Genomic DNA, 23,346 nt, shown 5'->3' with positions numbered 1-23,346 from the left:
AACATCTTAACAATGTAATAACACGTAATGTCTTTACAGCAACATGTTTGTGCAGAAGGGTGCTCATTTATCGAAGCGTATCAAAACACAATTTAGTTATAAAAGTAATATTTACCTCTTTAGAAAACATGTATAAAATTAGCAAAACCCATATAATTACAAGACACCCATACACATGCTTTGCAGACGAGAGACAGACATGGCAGTTCCAGTAGCAGATAGGAAAACATATTTTGTGGCTGAAATGTACCTGGCATCAATCTAAACGAGAAAACAAAATCATGAGAATAATTTGATAACACATGACACTAATTTGAAGAACTGTATCGCTACCAATAATACACATATGTGTCACCAACCTCGAGGTTAAAAGGAAATATAACTGCAGAATATAACACGCTATATTACAATCTCAGTCAAAGGTACTAAGGCCACAGCGTGATGTTGTTCACGCTCTCTCGTCCACGGTTTTCATAAAATTACCCCTCGGTGTCTTACGTCATCAGTAAGGCACCCTACCAGTTTATGTATGACCCACATTTCCAACTAGACGACCTCACGGTCACCTCCTTATTCAGGACGTTGACAAAGTTACGTGACAATGTTTTGGTGTGGAATCGTTTAAATCATCTATAGATGATCGACCAAGAGCTATTCCTACATTGCCTCTTTACCGTTTGTAGACAATCGCCTCTTGCAACAAAACACCAACACCCCTCCCCCTCCTAACGGTTCCATTCACATTTGCTCACACACCGCAGTGAATTTGCACAATTGTGTCATGTGACTTGTGCAAAGCAGACAAACCATTACATCAGTCCAGGAAGTTACTTAAAAAAAATCTTAAAGGGGAAGGAGCGAGTGTGTTTTCGGTTCAACAAAAAACAAAGGACAAAGGTGTCTTTTATAAGAACCAGAGTTCAACGCTAAAAATATTTCCATACATTAAATGATATACAGGAACCTTGAACCACACAAACCCAAAATGTATTAAACCGTAAAGAATAATTTTGTATATATTGTATTAGAGCCATTTACTGAATCTCACTGCGTTCTAAGCTGTTCTCAAATGAGCACGAAAAGGCAAAATACACAACTGAAATCAGCGATCATAAGATGTAAACTGTGGATTCTGTTGTCCTTGGTTCGTCTCGGTTTTTCGCCCTTAAAAACATTTTGGCCCCTTTAAACGACTCTCCCACGTTTGTATTTAAATATGACTAATCTCGATGTCTCTTGCCAATTGGTCGACGCGAGTTTGGCGCGGTGTAAATCCTGGCGTTTGTAAAATCCAACTCGTAACACCATTGGTTATCGTAGACATTGCGTGGAAGTATATAAGCGAGTTAAAAATAGAAACGGTCTCATTCCTCAGGCGGCTGTTGTAGGGATAGGAGAAATACGTACGGTAATGTTATTTTGTAAATTCAACCATTAACATAGTATTACGCCATACAAGTTTTGTCAATAAGAAAGATGAGGCTAATGCTTCTATTTACCGTCTTTCATTTCTAAAACTAATAAACAAGAACTAACGAGTAACGTCACTACTTCCTACATCTACAAACCGGAGGAAATAAACTTTGATGTTAATTTCGCACTGGTTGGATTGTGATCTGCGCTGCCTTTGGACATACTTGGGAAGCGCTGTTTTTAATTAAAGTTACTTGAGTGCGAACAGACCTGAATACGAACTGAGACTCTGTGGCTTTTTCGCTCCGGACCAACAAAATTTCAAATCTTTTTGAGTTGTTTAATATTCGAAACAGCGATGGAATATAAAGTGGAGGCACATCGGATAATGAGCATTTCTTTAGGGAAAATCTATAATTCCCGAGTACAGCGTGGAGGCATCAAACTACATAAAAATCTTCTGGTGTCGCTGGTACTCAGAAGTGCTCGTCAAGTATATCTGAGTGACTACTATGGTGGTGTGTGCTTGAACGCACAGCATATTGAGGCTAAGGAGTGGGAGTTGATGGACTCTGAACAGGAGAAACTGATCCCCGCGGTTGAGGATTGCTCGCCAGACGTTGGCGGCAGCGAAGCAACATTGGCTACCGAGGAGCCAACTGAAGCACCCGACCACTCTGCACAGCACCACATGGTGGAGGTGTCTGTGGAGGGAGACCAGCCTTGCCCAGAAACAGGAGACAAGGGTTCAGAGTACTGCTCCCCTGAATCAGTGGAGGGTCAGGACGTTTCTACCACAAAAGATGTAACTAACGAAGTGGCTTGCGTAACACCAAGGAGTTCATCCAGTTCACATCAAAGTGTCAAAAAACAAGAGGAAGAAAGACCGGCAGAGTGTGAACCCAGTGCTACCACCAGTGAAATCACAAGTGATCTCCACCAGTCAGCGAAAGCGCACGTCTGTTCGACCAGGAAAAGGAGCGCTGAAAAATCACCAGCCAATGACTCTCCTCTGAAAAGGACAAAGGCAACTTCCTCAAACTCAACTGTGCCGAACAGTAACAATGAGGAGGTAGAAGAAATGGATACTAGTAATGTGTCTAATCTAATAACGATTTTCGGGTCTAGTTTTTCCGGACTATTGAGTAAAGACGGCGCCAAGCCGGAGACAGAGGCCGGGGAAAGTGACTCTGGGTCAGGGCAGATCTGTTGCGATCAAATGCTCAAAAATCTTAATCCATGGAGTACTGCTATCGTCGCATTTTAATAGAATTGGACTCATCTATGGAAATGTAAAAAAAAATTCAGTTTTGAATGTTGAGACTAGGCCAACTGCTATTACCGTATTTCATGTCTGGGAAACACTCAATGTATTTTAACACGTGGTGGAGCGTGGGCGGACTAAGTGCTGTGGGACTTCCCCATAAACATGATTGCTACCAAGTACAAAGCCAGTTCTATGTTTGGGCATGTCTGAGTAAAGCAAAGTATGTGAACATGCTGGTACTACCACTTTGTCTGACCATGCAAAACCAATGACTCCACTAAGACCCAGTACTAAACTCTCTGCCCTCAAATTCATATTTAAGCAACCTATGTTGGAGGTTTAAGTTTGGCTTAATATTGGAATTTTACCCAGTTATAACAGAGTAAATTGTTGAAGAGATCATGGCATCACACTGGCAGATTTTGTGTACTCTGAGTACGTTGTACATTGGATCAATTCACGACATACTGTGTTGACTCCATCTGTTAAGTCTATCCTGGGTTGGGGACACAATTTTTTTCCTCTGATGTCTTTGTTTTATAAAGACCTGTATATTTGTAACATTGTGCTTGTACATATTGTTTCAATGCCTCTTGAATCTATGTATTTTGGTATTGACCATTACGTGGTGATCACGTATTAAAAGATTATGAAACCTATTTTGCCTCATACTCTCATTTCAATGGATAACCATCATGCTTATACTTAAATTGTGAATACTTAAGTGAACATTACAGATTTGTTTCTTGGCTGCAACTCAATCTCAACTCCAGAGTTTTAACCAGGTCAAAGAATTAAGTATGGTGTCTTATATATTGCCGAACCTGGAGCTGCTGCATCGTGCGTTGGATTGCTTTTCAGTGTGGTCTTTTGAAGAATGTATAGAGACCAAGGTGCATTGGCGGTGGAAAAATACCAGGCAGTGACTGATAATATTTGAGAGTAACCCCCACCTTTAAGACTGAAGCAAGGGGACTGCACACTTCCAGCTGAAGTTGGAGGGCAAGAACTTTAAGAAGATAAGAGCAGGAATTCAGAGATAGGAAAGCTGCTGCTCTAGATTGCAGAGAAACTCTTGTTGAAAACCAGTTTTTACTACATGTTGTAAACCAAGCCATTGTACGTTGAGGAATGTCAGGCATGCGGCAGGGTAGTTAAGTTTATGCTGAAAGGCTCAAAGAATGGTTCCTATAACTCTCATCCTGGCGTTCAAACTTCAGCTTTTCAAAGTGGGATTTCCAACTTCAGGCTGTGGAGTTTAAGACCTGCTGTTTTTTTTTTTTTTTTTTTATCATCCATGAATTATAGGTCTTATATCAGCTGAGAAGCACACATACCTGTTTCCCAGGTCAAAATCTGCCTCTAAAGAAGAGAGGAAAAAACCAGTAGGACTTCCAAGACTGGATTCAAGGAATTTTGTTTACTGGTGTGTTTAAATCAGTTACATCAGGCATGACATCAGAAATGACTCAACAAACAATATTTTATTATTGAGTATGGATTTCAATATGTCAAATTGGTCAAAATGTTGAATACATAGAAGAAATGTTTTGCTACCGAAGGACCTAAAACGGTGGAAGTAAAGGCTAAATGTTAGAGGGACATTGTGTGTCATTCTAGCTCATTCTGTTGGTCTGTCCTAACTCTAACCTTGAAGACCGGCATGCAGGTCACAGCAAAAATGAGACAACTGTAAACATATGCACGCTAAAGGTAATACCACAAAGAAAGAAAAAATAGAATCTTTCATGGCTTGGATGAGCAGACCTCCTGCAAATCTCTAAAATTTAGTGTGACAAGAGCTTAAGTCGGATTTAAGCCAGACCAGCCTCCCTCATGTCCTCTAAAACCACATTCTTTCACATGGACATGGGCAGGGTATAAATAGACCTGGTGCCTGGAGATGAACCAGGGGGGCATGACTAAAGCCACTGCGTAAGTGCAAGGAATGTGTGTCACTCAAAATCCCAGAGTGTAGAAGTCAGCTGACCACTGTACAAACAAAAGAGCGACCAGCTGACATACCACGTATGTTGATGTCAGTTATAATGTTTCATTCTAGGCACCAGCCTTGCTCTCTGTTCTGATTACTGGTATGACTAATCTGTATGGCTTGCCATTATGAGGTTTATTTTATTTTTTTTTATTTTTTAATGCAGCGATTAAAATGAATGCGCGTCAGGTCCAAAGCCACACACTCGAAAAACTCACGCAAACACACAGCTGTCCAGTGTCCTCACACTTTATTGGCCTCTTTTCTGAATTCCTGAAAAAGAAAAAAAAAATCCTGGAAAAAAAAAGAAAAAAACTTGCGAAATCATTTCCTGCTGATTTGCAGCAGGAGAGCACGTGTTTCTGGAATGCAGGGTTAAAGCAGAAGAATGGAGGGAAATATTGATTTAATTAAGTGTACTCACAGCAATGTCACGGCTGACCTCTGTGCCAACTAGCTGCTTCAACTTGACCAAACCTAGGTCTATCTGGCCAAAAAATATTAAAGACTGACCAGGACGAACCCTTCAGCTATGTGAATGCACTACACAACATAACATCTGAGATTAAAAATAAAAACACTTGACAATATCTTATGGGATTCGTCATATGTTAATTCACTTATCTGGGTCGTATAAATGCCTTTGTTTAATTCAGTCACTCCTGCTCTCCTCCCACGAGTGTAACAGAATAACAGTTCAAACGAGAACACCCGTTAAAAAACGTGTTGGGACATGTTCTGCCTTGACAACTCCTTTGTATCGTTAAAAAAAGGAAAGCAAAGGGAAAGCTCAATGCTCGCCGGACAAGATGGATATCTTCTTGCCGGGATCTCCACCGCAATGACCCATCAAGCAATTTATCAATATCCCCATTAATCTGTTTATGTCACGCTTTTGTATTAACCCTTGGGAGCTGACTATATAAACGCCCTTCTGTCTGCAGAATTTATGAAACAAGGCCAGATTCAGATTCACAGGAAGGAGACAGCTCAGCTGACACTCATGATGCTCAAAAAAAAGAAAAAGAAAGAAAAAATCGTTAAAACTTGTGACTGAGCTGGAGGGGGAATACAGCAGCGTGTGAGTAAATGCATAATAAATTCCGACACACACGCATAGAGCTGAGAAGGGTGGAGACCTCCATCCCATCCATGTTGAGCTTAATGGAGTTATTGTCCATCTAAATCAGCTTTGTGTGCATAAGCATTACAAAACCATCTAAAGCTTCCAAAACACAAGCGACAACCCATCTGCTGCTTAAGATCAAATATGTCCTTACACAGGCTGCCCACTCAGGGAAAAATATCAGTTAATAACCAGTCCAGCCATGTGTAAACGAAATGTTTATGTGTTTGTTGTCTGTTGTGTATCTCTTGGTGATAAGCTAGACTACTGACATCATCATTACCTCAAATGCAATATGGGGATTAACCAGAGATTTTGACCGACTGAATTTCATTTTGTGCAAGTTCAAAACATATTTACGACGTTAGCTACGTTTATGTCACCGGGTTTGACAAAAGTCAGAACCTAAACAGATACAACTTAACTGTGGAGCTGGCAGGTACACAATGACTCTATCCCCTGCCCCCAACCACATCACACAAAAACCATCCTGCTCTCCTTTAAAGAACGGGAGCAAGAACCCCTGCTTTGGCCCCACCATTCATGCCTCTGACCCCCTCTGGAACCCAGACAAACCAGAGTCTTTGTTTACCTTGGGAACTGGCAGAGGGCAGGAGGAAAGGGTAGGGTGGGGGAGGGTAAGAGGCTGGGGGGAGGGTAAGAGGTGGAGAAAAAAAAAAAAGAAGGGATCACTGTCGGGGGAGGGGTATCCTGGGAAAAATGCCAGCGTGGGATCAGTGACAGGGTTGGGCTTCCTGAAATAGGAGCTGCCAAGGAGAGAGGAACGGAGGCAGGAGATATGTCCAGACAAGACCAGGTCTCTCTCACAATGGCAGCAAACTCAAAACATTGCTTGCACGCAATGATGAAATGCTCACAGAGAGATACAACGGACAGTATGCCAGTTCACATTCCAAAGTGACTTACTTCTGAATAACCCTCAAATATATGAATGCCTTACTCAAGGATGGCCAGTTCAGAGTATCTAAACTGCTTTGTTCCTAAGTAGCCTGTGTGTGTGTGTGTGTGTGCGTGTGTGTTTGTGTGTGTGTGTGTGTGTGTGTGTGTGTGTGCGTGCGTGTGTGTGTGTGAGTGTGTTTGTCTATCTGTATTCCTAATACAGGCTCAGACATGACCAGAGAAGTAAAGATCTAATGGAGAAGTAGAGAGGGCAGAAAGTGCTTTCAAGGAAATAGGAGAACCCACCTCATTCACATTCTGTGGTGTTGGTAATGTGCTAACCTGCTTGTCTGTCTAGATGTTAGAATGGCAAATCAAAGACATAGCTGTGCATTCCTGTGTGGGGTCAGGGGGTTTACCCTCCAAACCACACACACACACACACACACACACACACACACACACACACACACACACACACACTCACACACTACTAATACACACATTACTAAACCCTGCAAGCGTGCAGGCATTTTCAGAGTCAGGCAACATCCCTTTAATCATTTGTGGATCTCGTTCAACTGCAGAAGTTCATTTCTTCATGGCAAATTAATACTGGCTGCAGGGTGCCAATGGATTGAAAGGCTGGTTAATTGTCATTTTGTAAACACTGCCTGAAGTCTTGCGTGTGTGACGTGACTGTGGAGGAAATCTCTAGTGCCTTGGAGAATCCTTGGATCAGATTGTGCTCCCAAAATATTGAGTCGAGATGCTGGGTAAATGTTAAATGTCTCCGAGATCACGCAAGGGGCTTTCACATTCACCACACTGGTATCATCCAGTGGATTGTTTAATCAGGGGGAAATAACAGTTCAGTGTAGGAGTAAAGCTGTGATGTTTGAAACCTGGACAGAGGCCTTTGGATTGTTTTGGTTCGTGTTTGCTCTTGCTCTGACTCATTCAAACATGAAAGTCCACTCAGGATCAGACAGTTGACCTTTGGAATATGATGTGGAGGTGGTGTCATTGCGTCGTAAAGGGGTGGCCCAGTTCCACTCTCCGCTCTCTGTCTTCCTTCATTCCGGTTTATTTGAACGCTATTTTACATATGTCTAGGAATATTCAAAACCTGCAGTTTTTCAGTATTTGAAAGAACAATAGTAACTGGTGAAAGAATGCCAGTAAAATGAAAAGAATTCTACATCTCTGAGAATAAAAACCCCAAGGTTGTTTCAGCGGGTTCTCGTAGTGGGTGAATGTTTTTTGTGCCTTGGTGTTGCTAGGGAAACAAAACAAGCTCAGGGCTGTGGAATACGATGAGACTTGGTTACCAACAGCTGCCTCCATAACAATAAACACAAACCAACCACTTAAAAAAAACACTACTCATGCTTACACCATAATCTCATCATAAACCTCGTTCATTCTCGTGTGAAAAAAACATTAATGAGTTTATAAATGTGGGAGAGGATATGACATATTACTTGAAGATTATTAGATCATATCTGAGATTTATTTTCAAGAAGCGCAAAGACTGCCAGATTCGCGAGTTCTGCAAATAAAATTACTCGAGTAAATAATTTAACTCTTAAGAGTTCTTTGAACCATTTGCCAAAACACAGACAAAACATTATGTCACAGCACTTAGCAACGACGTGATAACACAAGCTTGGCTTGGTCTACCCACATGTGACTCCTCCCTATTGGATCACTCCATGTACCATATGGAAAACTGACAAGATGAAAGGCCATTTTCATCTTTTAAAGCTGAACACAGAGAAATTCAAAAACGCTGGTTGTAACAATACAATCACTTGTTTTACCAACATTAAACAGGAGCCTCAAATATTTACCCCAAACACATTTAACATTTAACCCAAAACATTAAGATTTACAGGGTGAAAACTATCATTTAAATGCAGAATTTTTTACTGACAGTCTGTACAGCACAAAACTTGTAGTGCAATGTTGGAGGTTAGGTTTGGACACTGATACGCCGAAGGATGAACTTAAAGAAATCTTTGTCACACTAAAGCGTTGTTTCAGGTCTAAGGTGCGAGATGTCTAGATCTATGGCGTGACAGTGGTTACTGCATTGTCACGTGTGCCAAGGTGAAAAGCAAAGCAATGAAAGTGTTCATATCTGTCCCATGGGGCAGTTCTCCTAATGCAGTGTAGCCTTTATCTCATTGGCAGGCAGACAGACACTTATCTCATTCAACACCTGCTAAGAGCGTTTGTCGAGCGGTAACACAAAACTGCACCACCCCGTCAACCGTCCAGCAGTCTGAAAAAAAAAAACAAACAACAAAACGAAACGAAACAAAACGAAACGGTCCAAATGGACCAGATGGACAGTCAGTCTCTCTCCCTGAGCGTGTATTACTGTATGTCTCGCTGTTCCTTTACAGCGAAGTTCTAGTAAGGATAGATTATCTAGTTCCTCAGGTGGGGGGGGGGGGTTTAAACTGTTGTGCGTATTTCCCACAGAGATTGGCAAGAGCAGCCAGGTCAGTGCAGTCACGTGTGGAATTTGGGCCTGACCCACTGACCCGCCAGACACGCTCTCCGGCATAACTCATCTCCCGCGCCCTCACCGCCCGCAGTAGAATAGCTCAAGTCCTTAAGGAGATGACGAGGTAGGAGTCTAAAGAAAGCGGCATCAGCACGGCTCTCGTCTGAGACTCCCGTGCTTCCTCTTTGATGTCACCATCCTCTTCCTCATTTTATCCTCCCGGTCCGTCCACGAGCCAAGTCAACAGATGCTTAAGGAGACTATGGGATTTCTGAGGAGAGAAAAATCCCACAGAAGCTCAATCAGAAAGCTGCTCACACATTAAGGAGCAGCCCCCCCCCCCCCCCACTCCCCCCACTCCCCCCACCCACCTCCCTCACAGGACATGAAGCAGACACACTCTGTTCCTAACTGCTGATCTGTCATCCTAGCTGCTTTTAAACACGTCTTTAAGTCCACACAACTCCGCAGGTTCTTTCTCCCCATTTGCTGACAACAGCAAAACACGCTCATATTCATAGACACGGCGTTAATCAATTATTCCTGACTCAGATATCGGCGCTCACAACTGTATGTAGCGCCTGGCTTACAGGACTGAACCAAAATGAAAGTACATACAAACTAGACTGACAGACAGCGAGATGAGGACAAATTGGGCGACGGGAGGGCAGTCAGGGAATAAATAAGCCCTGCATGTGATTATAAGAAAAGAGGAACAAAGGGGTGGAGGAAGGGGAGAGTGGTGTGTATCAGAGAGGAGGTGGAGGTTACAGCAGCCAGGAGGTGGGGGTTGGGGGTAACAGATGCCATCCCAGCATGACTTCAGTGAATCTGTGCAAGCTGTGTCTGTGTGTGTGTGTGTGTGTGTGTGTATTTTGGGGGGAGGGTTGGTGGCCTTGTTTGACATCCACAGCGGTTCTTGTGAACGTGTTTGTCTGTTTGTTTGTGTCAGCTTCTGCGCATGTGTATTTGTGTACAGTGACATGAGCAGGCGAGGGGTGGGCCTGTTTATGTTTATGAAAGTGAGGTTTGTGTGTGTGTGAGTGTGTGTGTGTGTTTGTGTGTGTGTGTGTATATGTGCCACTTGACATCCCTGGCAGTATGCACACTTCACTACTCTGCCTCAAGGGGTGTGTGTCATAGTGAATTTGTTTTTTTACTGGTCAGCGATAGTGTGTGTGTGTGAGTGTGTGTGTGTGCGTGTGTGTGTGCGTGCGTGCGTGTGTGTGTGCGTGTGTGTGTGTGTAAGCGTGAAAACATGAAAGTGTTGACAGACAAACAAACAATAGCCTTGTCCTCCATTGCAATAGAATACACAAACACACACACACACACAATCAAAACACATCTAGCACGACATCCAAAACACAGACCCAGACACTTTCCCTTCCTGAGGCTGAGGACCCTTCATCTGCTGGCTTTTCCCTCCCGCCTTCATCAGTGACAGAATCAGACTTCTATCTCTGGGGTGTCCCTACCACTCTCCTGGCTATGAATCCACACCAGACTCAACCAGCAACACACAGGCGACTCAGGCACACTATCAGGAGAGATGGATGAGAGGAGAGGAAATGAAAGACAAAAAACAGAAACAGAAACAGAGGAGAGGGAGACAGAGAGATAAGAGAGAGAACAGAGAGAGAAAGAGAGAGAGAGAGAGAGAGAGAGAGAGAGAGAGAGAGATAACAGAAAGAGGAAAGAAGAAGGAGAAAGATGAGGAGATGATGATCAGTGGTAGATAACTGAACAGAGAGAGAAAAAGTGTTGAGTAAAGCAGGCTATTAATCATTGAGAGGGACTGTCTCACACAGCTATTCTGCCCTGGCTTTGTACTGCTGCTGCCATGAGTACACTGTGTAATCCCCCGCTTCCTGAGGACACTGCTCCCCATTCATCATTTGAAAACAAACACACACACACACACACACACACACACACACACACACACACACACACACAGGCCCCCTTTTCCCCTACAGGCCTCCTCTCCCCCCTCCCTCTTTCTTTTTTTTGCCTCTCTCTATCTGTCTTTCTTTCTTGCATTCAGTTTATCCCTATGTCTTACTGTCTAACCTCTTTTTGCACCCCAACTAATTTTCTCTCCCTCACTTTCTCTCCATCTGTTGTCATCTTTTCCACCTTTCCCCCCCTCCTCTTTCTCCCTCTCTCCCTCTCTCTCTCCCTCGGTTTAGGTCAGACATGAACCGCGAGGACATTGTGTCCTATATTAACTGCTGTTGATATTACATAAAAGAGACAGCGGGATGAGCGCGTCTGTGTGTGTGTGTGTGTGTGTGTGTGTGGGTGCGTGGGTGGGGAGGGTTACTGTAACTCTCCACTTAGTGTCACATTTCGGTGTGTGACAGACAGCTGTGGATGTTATTTTGCCCCATTCATATTTCAGTGTGTGTGTGTGTGTGTGGTCTCTTGTCTTTTGGTTGCTATTTATGTAAACAGAAAGGGGAGCAGTGGTGGCACATAGCATGCAATGGGAAACAATGTCCGGAACAGAGAGGAGACATTAACGGTACTACCATGCGTCACATCACCTCTCTATGTCTCCCATGTGGTCTTAAGCCCCCCCCCCCCCCCCTCCCCTGGGGAGTGAGGCAGTTATGTACATTCCTCTCTTACTGTAGGACAAGGTAAACAGTTCGCAAGTCACTCTAAACTCACCAGAACATGTGCTATGACTCATGGCTTAGAATGGGGCTCACGGTTGGAATGTCACAATGTTCAACGAGAGCAGCTCTAAGTCATTACTGTTCATAAAAACAATTGCTCGTGCAAAGAGCTTCAGGTAAAACTATCACCCTGACGACGTTTAAGGCGTCGCTATGTTTGTTTAACAGCACTGACCCACATTGATAAACCTGTAAACATAAACACCACTGACTGCAAGTGACGTAACAATGCAGGCTTGATGTCAGAAGTGGCTGGACGAGAGAAACTGGACGCTGAAACTGGCCCGTGCGTGAAGACAGAGAGAGAGAGAGAGAGAGAGAGAAAGAGAGAAAGAGAGAGAGATAGATGCCTGAGGCTGAGGAGTGTATTTGTGGTCCTACAGGTGCTTGACAGGTTTTACTGCCGTGACACGAAATGTTTCACAGTAAACCAGTCTTTAGGTCTCTCTCTCTCTCTCTCTCTCTCTCTCTCTCAACAGCTGTCTGTCTACGCCCTGGCCGCTACATGTCTTGTGGCTCTCTTCAGAATGAATTATTCAGGCATTTTGGTTTTGCTCTGAGCAATCTTAAACAAAACCACACGCATTACTAAGCCACTTCCTCTTCCTCTTTCTGCCCTTACAAACACTGTAAACTTCTGCTACCAGCAAATATTGTTACAGTAGTGTTAGTAAGAGATTTAAATTGTGTACTGTCTCAACAGAAAAAAACATCAGTCTGGAGACATATAATCTATTTTTATTATCAATTAATATTATAATATCAATTATGTATCAGTTATTACGATATTATCAGTGTGAATGTTGTGTTATGTTATGTTATGCTGTGTTGTGTTGTGTTGTGTTGTGTTATGTTATATTATATTATATTATATTATATTATATTATATTATATTATATTATATTATATTATATTATATTATATTATATTATATTATATGAATGTCAGTTCTTGTTTGAAGAGAAGTGTTTTTATGGTGTATACACAGAGAATAAACAAACCTCAGTTGATTAATGAGAAGATACAGGAAAATGATATGCGTCAGTGAGTGACTCGGTCATTTGTCAGTGACAGAAACCGTCTTGAAATTCCTTTGACGTTCTCCCTGGAGCCATGAAGTCTCCACACCCTGTGACAAAGTTGTTGGTAGCCAATGCCGAGGGAGAGAAGAACACAACAAACAGGAGTGGTGGGTGGTTTTCTGTTTGTATTTGTTGAGCGTGTGTGTACGTATGTGTGAGAAAGTGGTGTTTAACAACACAAACAACATAATGACTCTAAGGGGGTCACAAAAAATGTGTTAGTACTTGTAATTACTTCAGAGAAATTGGAGCAGTGGCCTGAGGGTAGATGGGAAAATTACTTTGGCGATTGCTCTATCTCTCAAAGGCCTGATTGTGCAGGCAAACCTTCAGTTCCAACACGTTTCCCATGAGAAAACAGATCAGACACATGAGACAGAGATATGAGTAAACCTGATGTCACTTCTCTTGAACTGCCAAAGGCGCTCACAGGTACACTATGATGTATCATCAATGATGTATATGTTCATTGAATTTTATCCATGACTGAAAATGACCAAGTTAATATTACAAGTTATCATCAGCCCGTCTATAGATGGTTCAGAAATATTCCATTTCAGCTGTTCAGACTGAATTATAATGGCTAAAGCAATACCAAACTCCCAGATTAACAGAACATTTCCTTTTCAGTTTATAAGATTGACAAAGGAGAATTAGTATAGGGTGTACTATACTAACATGCCCAAGGAAACCAAACTCAGTTCTTCTTCTTCTTCTTCTTCTTCTTCTTCTTCTTCTTTTTTTTAGCTGTGAAACTCATCAAGGAGTCAAGTCCTGCTGAGGGTGACAAAAGGCTGAAGACAAAGGGGGCCATCTTAAGGGACCTTCCCCCCAGTCAGGACCCCATCCTGGGAACTGAGGCGGGGGGTCAGGCCTGGCCAGGGTGGGGGTGGGGGGAGGTAGATGACTGAGGTTGGGTGGGGGATGGGTGGATGGGTGAGGTAAACACATTTCTTTGAGAATCTCCGTGGTAACCCCCCTGCTCCCTTGGGATTTCCACTGCTGTCTCTCTCTCTCTTTCTCTCTTTTTTCTTTTGCATGTGACACACCACCTCCACCAAACACACAACACACACACACACACACGCCTGGAATGGATTCCCTATTACAACCCCCCAGTCTTCCTTTTCATACCTCCAGGAGCTACCCCAACCCCCCACACACACTCTCTCTCACACACACACACACACACCACACACACACTCACAAGCATACACCCCAGGGCATGGGGGCCAGTCTCCTGCCAGCAAGCTGTCTTATTGTTCAAAGTCAGCCATGTTAAAGGGAGGTTGATAACATACACACACATACAGTGTAATCTCTTTACCCTCACGGCATCTTCACATGCACCCAACACATCCAACAAGGAACAGGTTAAAACAAAACAGATCTCTCATAGGGTAGATCTAAAATGACTTTAATTCCTGAAATATGTAACCAGTATTACACATGGATTCACATGTTTCAAACCCAGAGTAAACGACGAGAGAATGCCATCAGATATCATGGGTAGTGAAACATGCTATGCAGTAAAGGACATCATAGGCATGTCATTTTCATACATGGTGCCAAAGGCAGAGAGTCTCTGGCTCACTGCTTCCGATCATCTAATGGTAATGAGGGGCAGGATCAGTAACCTGAAGCACATTACCACGTCTGCCAGATATAGACACACTCCTCTTCATTATTCAGACTGTGTGTGTGTGTGTGTGTGTGTGTGCACGTGCGTAGGTGTGCACACGTTACACAAAAGCACCATCCACCGAACACATTTTCTTTCTTTTTTTTTTTGATTCTCACCACTACATGCACAGCAGAAGCATTCCCTGTCAAAATACAACCGACTCCAGTACCGTCTCCCCTCAGACAGTGCAGGCTGACAGATCCTAACTCCCCCTCAAAGCCTCCTTCAAATCTCCCCCAAACCTCCCTCCAACCTCCCTCCTACATCTCAACCCCAGACAGGCCCCCTGAGCATGGCGGGACCAGGAGCCAAGAGGTCAAGAGATCAACACCTGAGGTGCACTCTAGCCAGTCTCTCTCAGCACACACACATACATACACACACACACACACACACACACACACACACACTCACACACACACACACACACACACACACACACACACACACACACACACACACAATTTCTGTGAGCTTCCAGCCAAAACATAATCAGAGCTGTCTGGGTGTGAGAATAGTAATACAGAGGATCATCTATGAATATAACCTGAAGTGACAGGCTCCTGTGCACCCCCACAGCCAACCACACACACACACACACACACACACACACACACACACACACACACACACACACACACACACGTGGCTGTCACACAGACCTTACGTTTTAATAGGCATGCTCTCAAATTGGCTTTGCTCTCCATGAAGTAGCGGGGGCTGTGAAGCCTGCCTCTGCCTTGGCTGATGATTCAGAGAATGAGGCGAGGTGAGATGAAAGTAGACACACACACACACACACACACATACACGCACACGCACACACACACACATACACACCACACATAATGCACACATGCACATACATACCACAGACACAGACACACATTACATATACCACACATAGTGCACACACACACACACACACACACACTACACATGTACGCAGACACACACACACACACACACCCACTGCTGAGGTAATGCGGTGTAGTCAGACTACAGCGCCCCCCACACCAAATATAGCGTGGGCCGTATATTTATAGAGCTGGAGTGAAGCAGACTTCACCGCCCACTGAGATAGAGGGTGATTCACTCTGCTAACCTGGAGAGATGAGAGAGAGAGCGAGAGAGCGAGAGAGAGAGAGAGAGAGAGAGAGAGAGAGAGATCTGCAGCTGCTGCCCCTTCACTTATTGCTTTTCATCTCCTGCCTCTCTTCCTCTCTCTGATGCATTCATATTTTCTCTCACTCTCTCACACACACACAAACACACACACACAAACACACACACACACACACACACACACACACACACACACACACACGCTTTCTTTCACCCACTCATCCGCAAATATCATCTTTGATATCAGGGTATATCTAAGATCTGAAGACAAACACATATCAGCTTACGCAGCCTCCATAATTCCAGATTTAGTTCCTGTTCCACTACCAAAATGACTCATCTGGATTCTACATTCAAACACCATAAATTGTCTTGGTTGGAATTCGGCAGACTTATTGTCAACTTCCACTGAATCCAACAGGAAACCTTTGATCTCAGTTGTGGACATCAGAAACACGCCTAGCCTGACCACAGGAAGCTCACTTCTCTATTGCCCCAACATGTGTGTGACCTACCAATGCAGCTCTGCTGCTGACCCCATTTGGTTCTGTGTATTTAGGACACATGGACTTGTTTCTGTATTCCTCATCCCACGCTCTGGCCCTTGCTCTGAATCATTACACTCTCTAGGTCAGTGCAACTTATATTAGCATTGCACCGTACAGTACTCACAAAACAGCCGGTGTCAAATCAATTCCTCGATCGAGACCACATTGATTCCTTATCAGAAACAAGTGCCAACAGGACAAGCTTAAATTTAATGAAATATTAGAAGAAATATACATAAATGTTCTTTTTTCTTCCTTGCCTGGAAAAAGAGTGACTCTGCACCCTGCTACCAGAAACAGGAGTCTTTGTGTCTTAGTGCAACCAACTGGTTCCATACACAACTCCATGGACATCTGGTTATGGTATAAAGCATAGGAAAGGAATCCGCCGTCGGTAATGGATAACATTACATTGTTTGAGTATACAGTCACAAAAGGTTGGAAATGTGTGTGTAGGGTCTGATGCATTGGCCCAGCTGTTTCTTGGGTCCAGGCTGAGGGATGAAGTGAGCAAATGAGTGAATGGGAGGGGCTGGGTGACCTGGTTTGAGTGGAAAGAATGTCTTTCAAGAGAAAACAACTTTCCATAAAGCTTGCTCTCCAGTCAGAACGAACCAGGGTTCTACATGACCTTATACGGTTTTGAGAGGGAAGAAAAACGTCACTGAAGGAAAACGCTGGTGCATGTCGCCATCTAGTGGCCATTAGAGGCACTACCAAAACAGAGGGCGCTAAGTGTATTCGTTACATAAACATAAATAATAATATGTCCAAAGAAATTAACCCAATTTTGATGTAAATGTTATAGTACTTAAGGCTCGTGGTTAATATTGTTTTTAAATCTTTATTCTTAATGGTTTACTCATTGAAGGATATGGTCTAATTGCGTAAACATTCACGTCCTTTTAGATTAAGTAGGTCAGTTCACGGTTAGCACAGTAAAAATAGCAGATGACAGGGCACTTATATAATCTGATTTGCTGAGAATGTTTACGGCTGTGTTCACGCTCATTCTCATTTTAAAGCTTCCGTTTCTCACCCCACCTCCAAAACACAGCTAGACTCAATACATTTTTGCAGAAAAATAGACAAGGATTATGTATTTAAAGTTCACATTCTCACAAAACTGCTTATATCATCACCAAATGGCAATCTGTATTGTACTTCAGTATGAGCACACGTTTAAACCGCAGTCAAAACAAAAGGATTTAACTGTGAATCCAAAACAGAGAGAAGGGAAATAAAAAGAGAGATGATGCATATTTACATTATAGAGAGTCCTGAACCCCCCCCCCCCCCCCCCCCATGTCATTTACTGACAGAGTAGAGAGGGTTTTTTTTAAAGGATAGTAAAAGGAGAAATACTTTTATGTCTTTTCTAATATTTATGAGTCTTGGGAATAAAACTACAATAATAAAATGTATAGAGTCATCTGAACACTCTTTTTTAACCTGCTGTTATGCCACTAAGGGGCATGAAGCACACGTGCTGTGCTTAACGAAAGATGTCTTTTATTGTACTTAAAACATCCAATGAACTGCACACTTCCTTTGGGAATGTTCGGTTCCTTTTAACTGCGTAAGTGAAAGATCAAATAAAGGAAACATTTGAGAAAGTGACAGACAGAGGCATACTGACAGCAGGTGTCTCCACACGGGTGTTGCTCCTCAATGAATAACACCACCAGTGTCTCAGCACTTTAAGAGTGAGGTATGACAATGATGGGTAAGTTCAGTTCCCCATTATTTTGGTTACCAGGGCCAGAGGTAAGAGAGATCTCAGTGGCTCAGAGAGAGGGGTCATTTTAGGGCTGTGTTTGGCAGGAACTTCAGTCCTGAAGACTGGTCAAATAGTTGATGCTTCACAAGAAACAGTGGCTGAAGAGATGCTGGCATGAACATCCGAGACAAAGACATCAGCCGTCTAAGGTCGTCTAAGGTCGTCTAAGGTGATCACACAGTTCTTGACCAAAATATCCAGTGGAAAATGTATTGTAATATTTAATGTAAAACAGACAAACGTCTCTGAATCAGATATCTGCAAATAACCACTGAGGTCACATACAAGTGGTTTCAATGAGAAAAGTCCATCAGCAACTTCACAAAATGCAAAAATGGATATTGCAGTTAGGCTGCATCACACAAGCCCCTAATACTATTAAAATGTATATTTACTAATAAAGTGGTGTGATGAGCACAGACAGTGGTTTATTGGGAGAGAAGACACATATAGTCGTATAGTACTTACAGTGAAGAGGTCTGGTGGTTCTGTTACAGTGCGGGGTGCGTATTTCTGGCATGCTTTAGATCTGCTTCTGCTTTTACACTTAAAAACACAATGCCAATAAATTATGAACATATACCATCATCTTATAAAGGAGTGTTTCTCCTTCATTTTACTAATACACCCATCCAGAAGGCATGAGTGGGCACTGATTGGCTGAATGTAAACTATGTGAATAGCATGACATAACTGTCTCAGTCACTAGTTCTCCATTCGGCTGAAGAAAAATGATGAGATTCTAAAGTGGCACCTGAGATGACATTTTCCATCACTATTAATACAAACAAATGAATGAATTTCTCACGGGAGAATGCTGTTGTGCTCCTCCGCAAGAGTTCCAGTCACTTGTAGAATCTATGCCAAGGTTAAGTGATGCTCCTCTGCTTGCCTGCAGTTGTCTGAATGTTCTATTATGCCACCTGGCTATTTCGTTTATTTTGGTAATTACCTGTAGTATATTAACATGATTCGAATGTATTGTATTATCAGAAACCATTTCTTCGATTCAGTTATTAAATGGCTGGTCCATGCTGTTTGAGGATTATGGGGAAGTTGTATGGTAATTTTTGGTTGTTGTTATGGCAGCATATGTCCTGTAGGTGTCGTCACAACCTAGAGTTAAAATCTGAGAGTCTTTAGTATTTTGGATTCAGCACAGAAAAATATCATTGGTGTTATGTTGTTCTATGCGTAAAACAACACTTTCATTACAGGCACGTTATGTGTCAGCTTCCAGCTTCATATATACCTATTTTACATTTACATATTTTCTGACACACAAATAATGCATTTTTGGAAGTTAACTCGCCCCAAATGATTGTGCGTATTTACGCACTGCGAGAGCAACGTTTCGGTGTACTCTGTCTATATTCTTTAACGTGTTAAATTGCACAAATGAGTCTCAGTAATGCTATACAAAAGAAAGTAGTCATCGACAATCACCGCTGACTTAAATCCATACATAACCATCTATTCTTCTGGTGGTCTATTAGCAAGGTCCGGAAGTTTGTCGTGACAGCAGAGCACAGGCCTAAGTGCAATGTCCCTCAACGACTTTCTGTAATTTTCCCTCAGCCTATTTCAAAGTCTATTGTTCGGTTACTGTTAGCAAATTACTATCATGTTGTCGTTGTGAAATGCTACTTTGTATTTTACGTCAGAGGAAGTCGGTAAAAAAAAAACATCTGGCAGTACGTTTTACAAAAGGTTTTCTTTTTTCTCTACCTGGTTGTCTTCTATGTGGATAAAAATCTGATGCCCCGAGATATCTGTTGACTACAAAAATCGCGGAATCTTCACTTTTGGGACAACATATTTATTATCGTGGGTTTCTAAAAAACACATGGGTAACTGATTATGATACTTGTAATGGGGTCTTTTGAGAAGTCTTGCAATTAAAAAAAAAGAGAAACCGCTGATAGAATTCATAAGAAAGTAAGGAGAAGGAGATATAACCGGTATTGATGGCTTACTGGCAGTGCTATAGTCGTTACGCATCCACAGGTTTCTCTTACCGTCTCAAATGGCGGTGACTCTCATCCCTCTGCTGATGGATGAACCTGAGGTCGTTGGCGCAGTGATAGCGTCTTATCGCACTCTGCAAGGTGGTCCTTTGAGGTTTACACCAAATTCTGGCAGGACTCCCAGGGCATCCTTCCGAAATCGCTCAAATCCGTGGCAATAAACACACAAAGCTCGATGATCAAAGGCTTCAGATGACTTGGTTGATTTCGCACCTAATAATTTCATATATACCCTCATTTTCTATGTTAAGTTTTGAACGTATACCCATAATATTGTGTGATTCACGAATAAGGGTGATTTATGTCTAATCTCTATTTTTCTCACATCCACCTCTAAAAAACATTATCACTGTCATTATTAACTGATATGGTTGGTGTTGACCTTAAGAAATGTGAGACCAGTTGTATATTTTCAACTAAAGTGCACAATACTTTCACATCATCATCATCATCATCATCACCATCATCATCATCATTATCACAACCTTAACGACGTATTTCTATGTTACATGAGGAAGGCAAATCAGTTAATCAATAAAAGACAGGTGAAGTCATACAAACAAGCGCTATGAGATTTACGTTCGGTTATGTATCGTTATTGCATGTCAGTGTGGGTAACAGATAAAGAAAGCACCAAGAAATGAACTGAATAATCAAAGAAACCACTAGTCAGCATCGGTTTAAAACGTGCCCTTGTAACCCCTTCCATAACGTGCACTGACAATTTGTTCAACGAAAGAGGGGCTGGGCAGCTTACACATTTTTTCAGTTTAATCACGACGTCCTTAGCAAAACGCTGAAATATGTAAAAACAAACACACGCTAATGGTACTTTTCAAGCCTACATCCCTTCCGATATCACTCCAATGTATTCCTTTGCGCCACGTAATTAATTTTTGATTGAGCCCTGGAGCAGTTTTACATCACTACCTGTATTAAACATTCGGCTTTTTTTTTTTTTTTTTTCATTTTCTGCTAAGTTATTTTTTATGCATATCCATTCACAATATAAGTCTATATTTTTCTCTCTTCGCGTTTGCCCTCGATAAAAAGCAAAATAATAATGAATCATTTCATAAATAATGGGTTTAGGGGCTTATCGAATACGAAGTGGCCGCCACTGCGCGCTTATCTCGCCTGGCCACATTGCTCCAGTGTTCCGCTCCCCATGCTAAGCGGCGCACTGGACGTGATGTGGAATCATATAGACCTCACTTCCAGTTCCACACAGCACTTCAGTGCATCTAAAACCTCAGACATGGATGACCCTCGACAAAATGGCTCCACATGCACACTGATATCAACTACACCCCGACAACGGTAAGAGAAAAATACAGTTATTAACTGCCGTTTTGATATAAATACAATTTATCTTTATAAACTTTAATGGTCCAATATCATTCTGTGGGTCGATACATCTATTTCTCCATTTTTTGTTTGCCCTAGACCGCTCAGGAAAAATTAGGCCCACTGCCTCTGTATAGCACTCATCGATTAAGCATTTTCATTTCAGAATAAAGTGGTAAAGTGGAGACATGTATGCGATATCATTGAAATTTTCGATATAATCGGCAGTATTTGGAGCGTTCATTTTAAAAATGACCAGTGAAATTTCATATTTTGCTTGTTTTCCAAATAGCAATATGGTTAGCCTGTGATTAATACCCAGTAGCGACACAGTGTAGGCTATTAATTTATTCCCTTAAAAGGAAACATGGAATCGATCCATAGCAAAACTAAATTTGGTGAAATTCGCTTCTTTTGCTCATACGGAGAGTGTTGTTTCATGTGTAAAATGTTGGTCATTTACACAGTTTTCTGAAGTCATATGTTTCTAAAATTTGGAAACATCAACGATTAGCTTTATGTATGACTTTTTTATATATATATCTATATCTATAGACAAGCTATGACTATCAAAAAGGTTACCAAATTTTAACGCTGATGTGAATATTAACGTTGTTTCTTATTTTAAGATTGCTGTAATTCGGAGCAACACGGTTAACGAACAAGATTTTTGGATTAAAATTCTTACATGACAAATAGGATTATAACATTTTTAAAACAGTTCTGCGTTCGTTAGAAAGATGGAATAAGACCTTAACCTGTTTTAATAACAAAAACACATATTTAAAGCAAGATTTTACAATTATGGCGTTTTCTCTCTTCTCAGATGACCTAATATTCTGCACCAACGCAAGGCGCATAAAGAACTTTATAAATGTCAGTATCTTTGAACAGTTCATTGGAGCTTATTCTTTTTAACATCTCTCATTTGCCAAACGTCCAAAAATAACGGGCTGCTAAGCACACTCACATCGAATGAAGAGGAAAACATAGCTTAACTGTCATGTAATGCGCCAACGATACTATCAAATTCAAATAAATAAAAATGTCAGCAGTTTCGAAGCGAAAAATGTGGCATTCGCTTTTCTGGAAAAATGAATATAACAATAAGAGATCTTTGGTAACATTAGGATTATTGCATTCTATCTTTTATTAGCAATGATCACTCTTTAATAGCCTAGGATTATGCCCCTTAAGGTTGAAAAAAAAAGAAGCTGAATAATTATTAATTTGCTTAAATATAAACATAGCACAGTGACATATTTACTAAAAATAAATCCAAAAATGTCTGGCAATAGCCCGCTTAAAATACACCGTTAAATTGTACTGCCATATATCCAACAATGTGTGTAAAAGATAAGTTCGCTCTCATTTGAGAGCCGGTCATGGCATGCTTATCTGCTCATACCATGACGAGACTGTTAATGTGATGGGCCAAGGTCACGTTGGAAGAAAACAGAAAAAAACAATACATGTCGGTTCGAGGCAGTCCTACGGCCTATAAGAGGATGCGTCAATTACGCATTGATTGGAGGCAAAATAAATCGGTGGTAGGGTTTTGTGCATTGAGTCACTAAAAGCCTGAATCTACCACAAAGAAAAAATTCTAGACTCGACAACACTGGGAATATGAAAGGCTATAGGCTACTAAGTACTACTTGTAGGCAATAAAACGGTTTAATTTCCAATCAAAATGTTAATAAAAATAAAGAAGTAGTCATACTGGTTTTCTGGGAGGTTGGGGGGGGGGGGGGGGGGGGGCGACAGGGGAAAGAAGCTGTAGTCGCATTCGTAGGCCTGAGTGATGACTTCGCATACATGGTTATGTTGTGATGCAAGGCATATTCGTACTGTG

General features: G+C 41.9%; 1 protein-coding gene across 1 annotated transcript; it reads left to right on the top strand.

The window, feature by feature from the left end:
- Positions 1 to 1,391: 1,391 nt before the first annotated feature.
- ier5 (immediate early response 5) lies at positions 1,392 to 3,307 on the top strand. The gene has a single exon (XM_030791382.1). The coding sequence runs from the start codon at positions 1,772 to 1,774 to the stop codon at positions 2,678 to 2,680; it is 909 nt and encodes a 302-aa protein (XP_030647242.1). The 5' UTR covers positions 1,392 to 1,771; the 3' UTR covers positions 2,681 to 3,307.
- Positions 3,308 to 23,346: the final 20,039 nt, after the last annotated feature.

This window comes from Chanos chanos, chromosome 14, assembly GCF_902362185.1.
Source record: "Chanos chanos chromosome 14, fChaCha1.1, whole genome shotgun sequence".
Classification (NCBI taxonomy): Eukaryota; Metazoa; Chordata; class Actinopteri; order Gonorynchiformes; family Chanidae; genus Chanos; species Chanos chanos.
The sequence above is the reverse complement of the archived record's forward strand: the minus strand, read 5'-3'. Positions and strand labels throughout refer to the sequence as shown.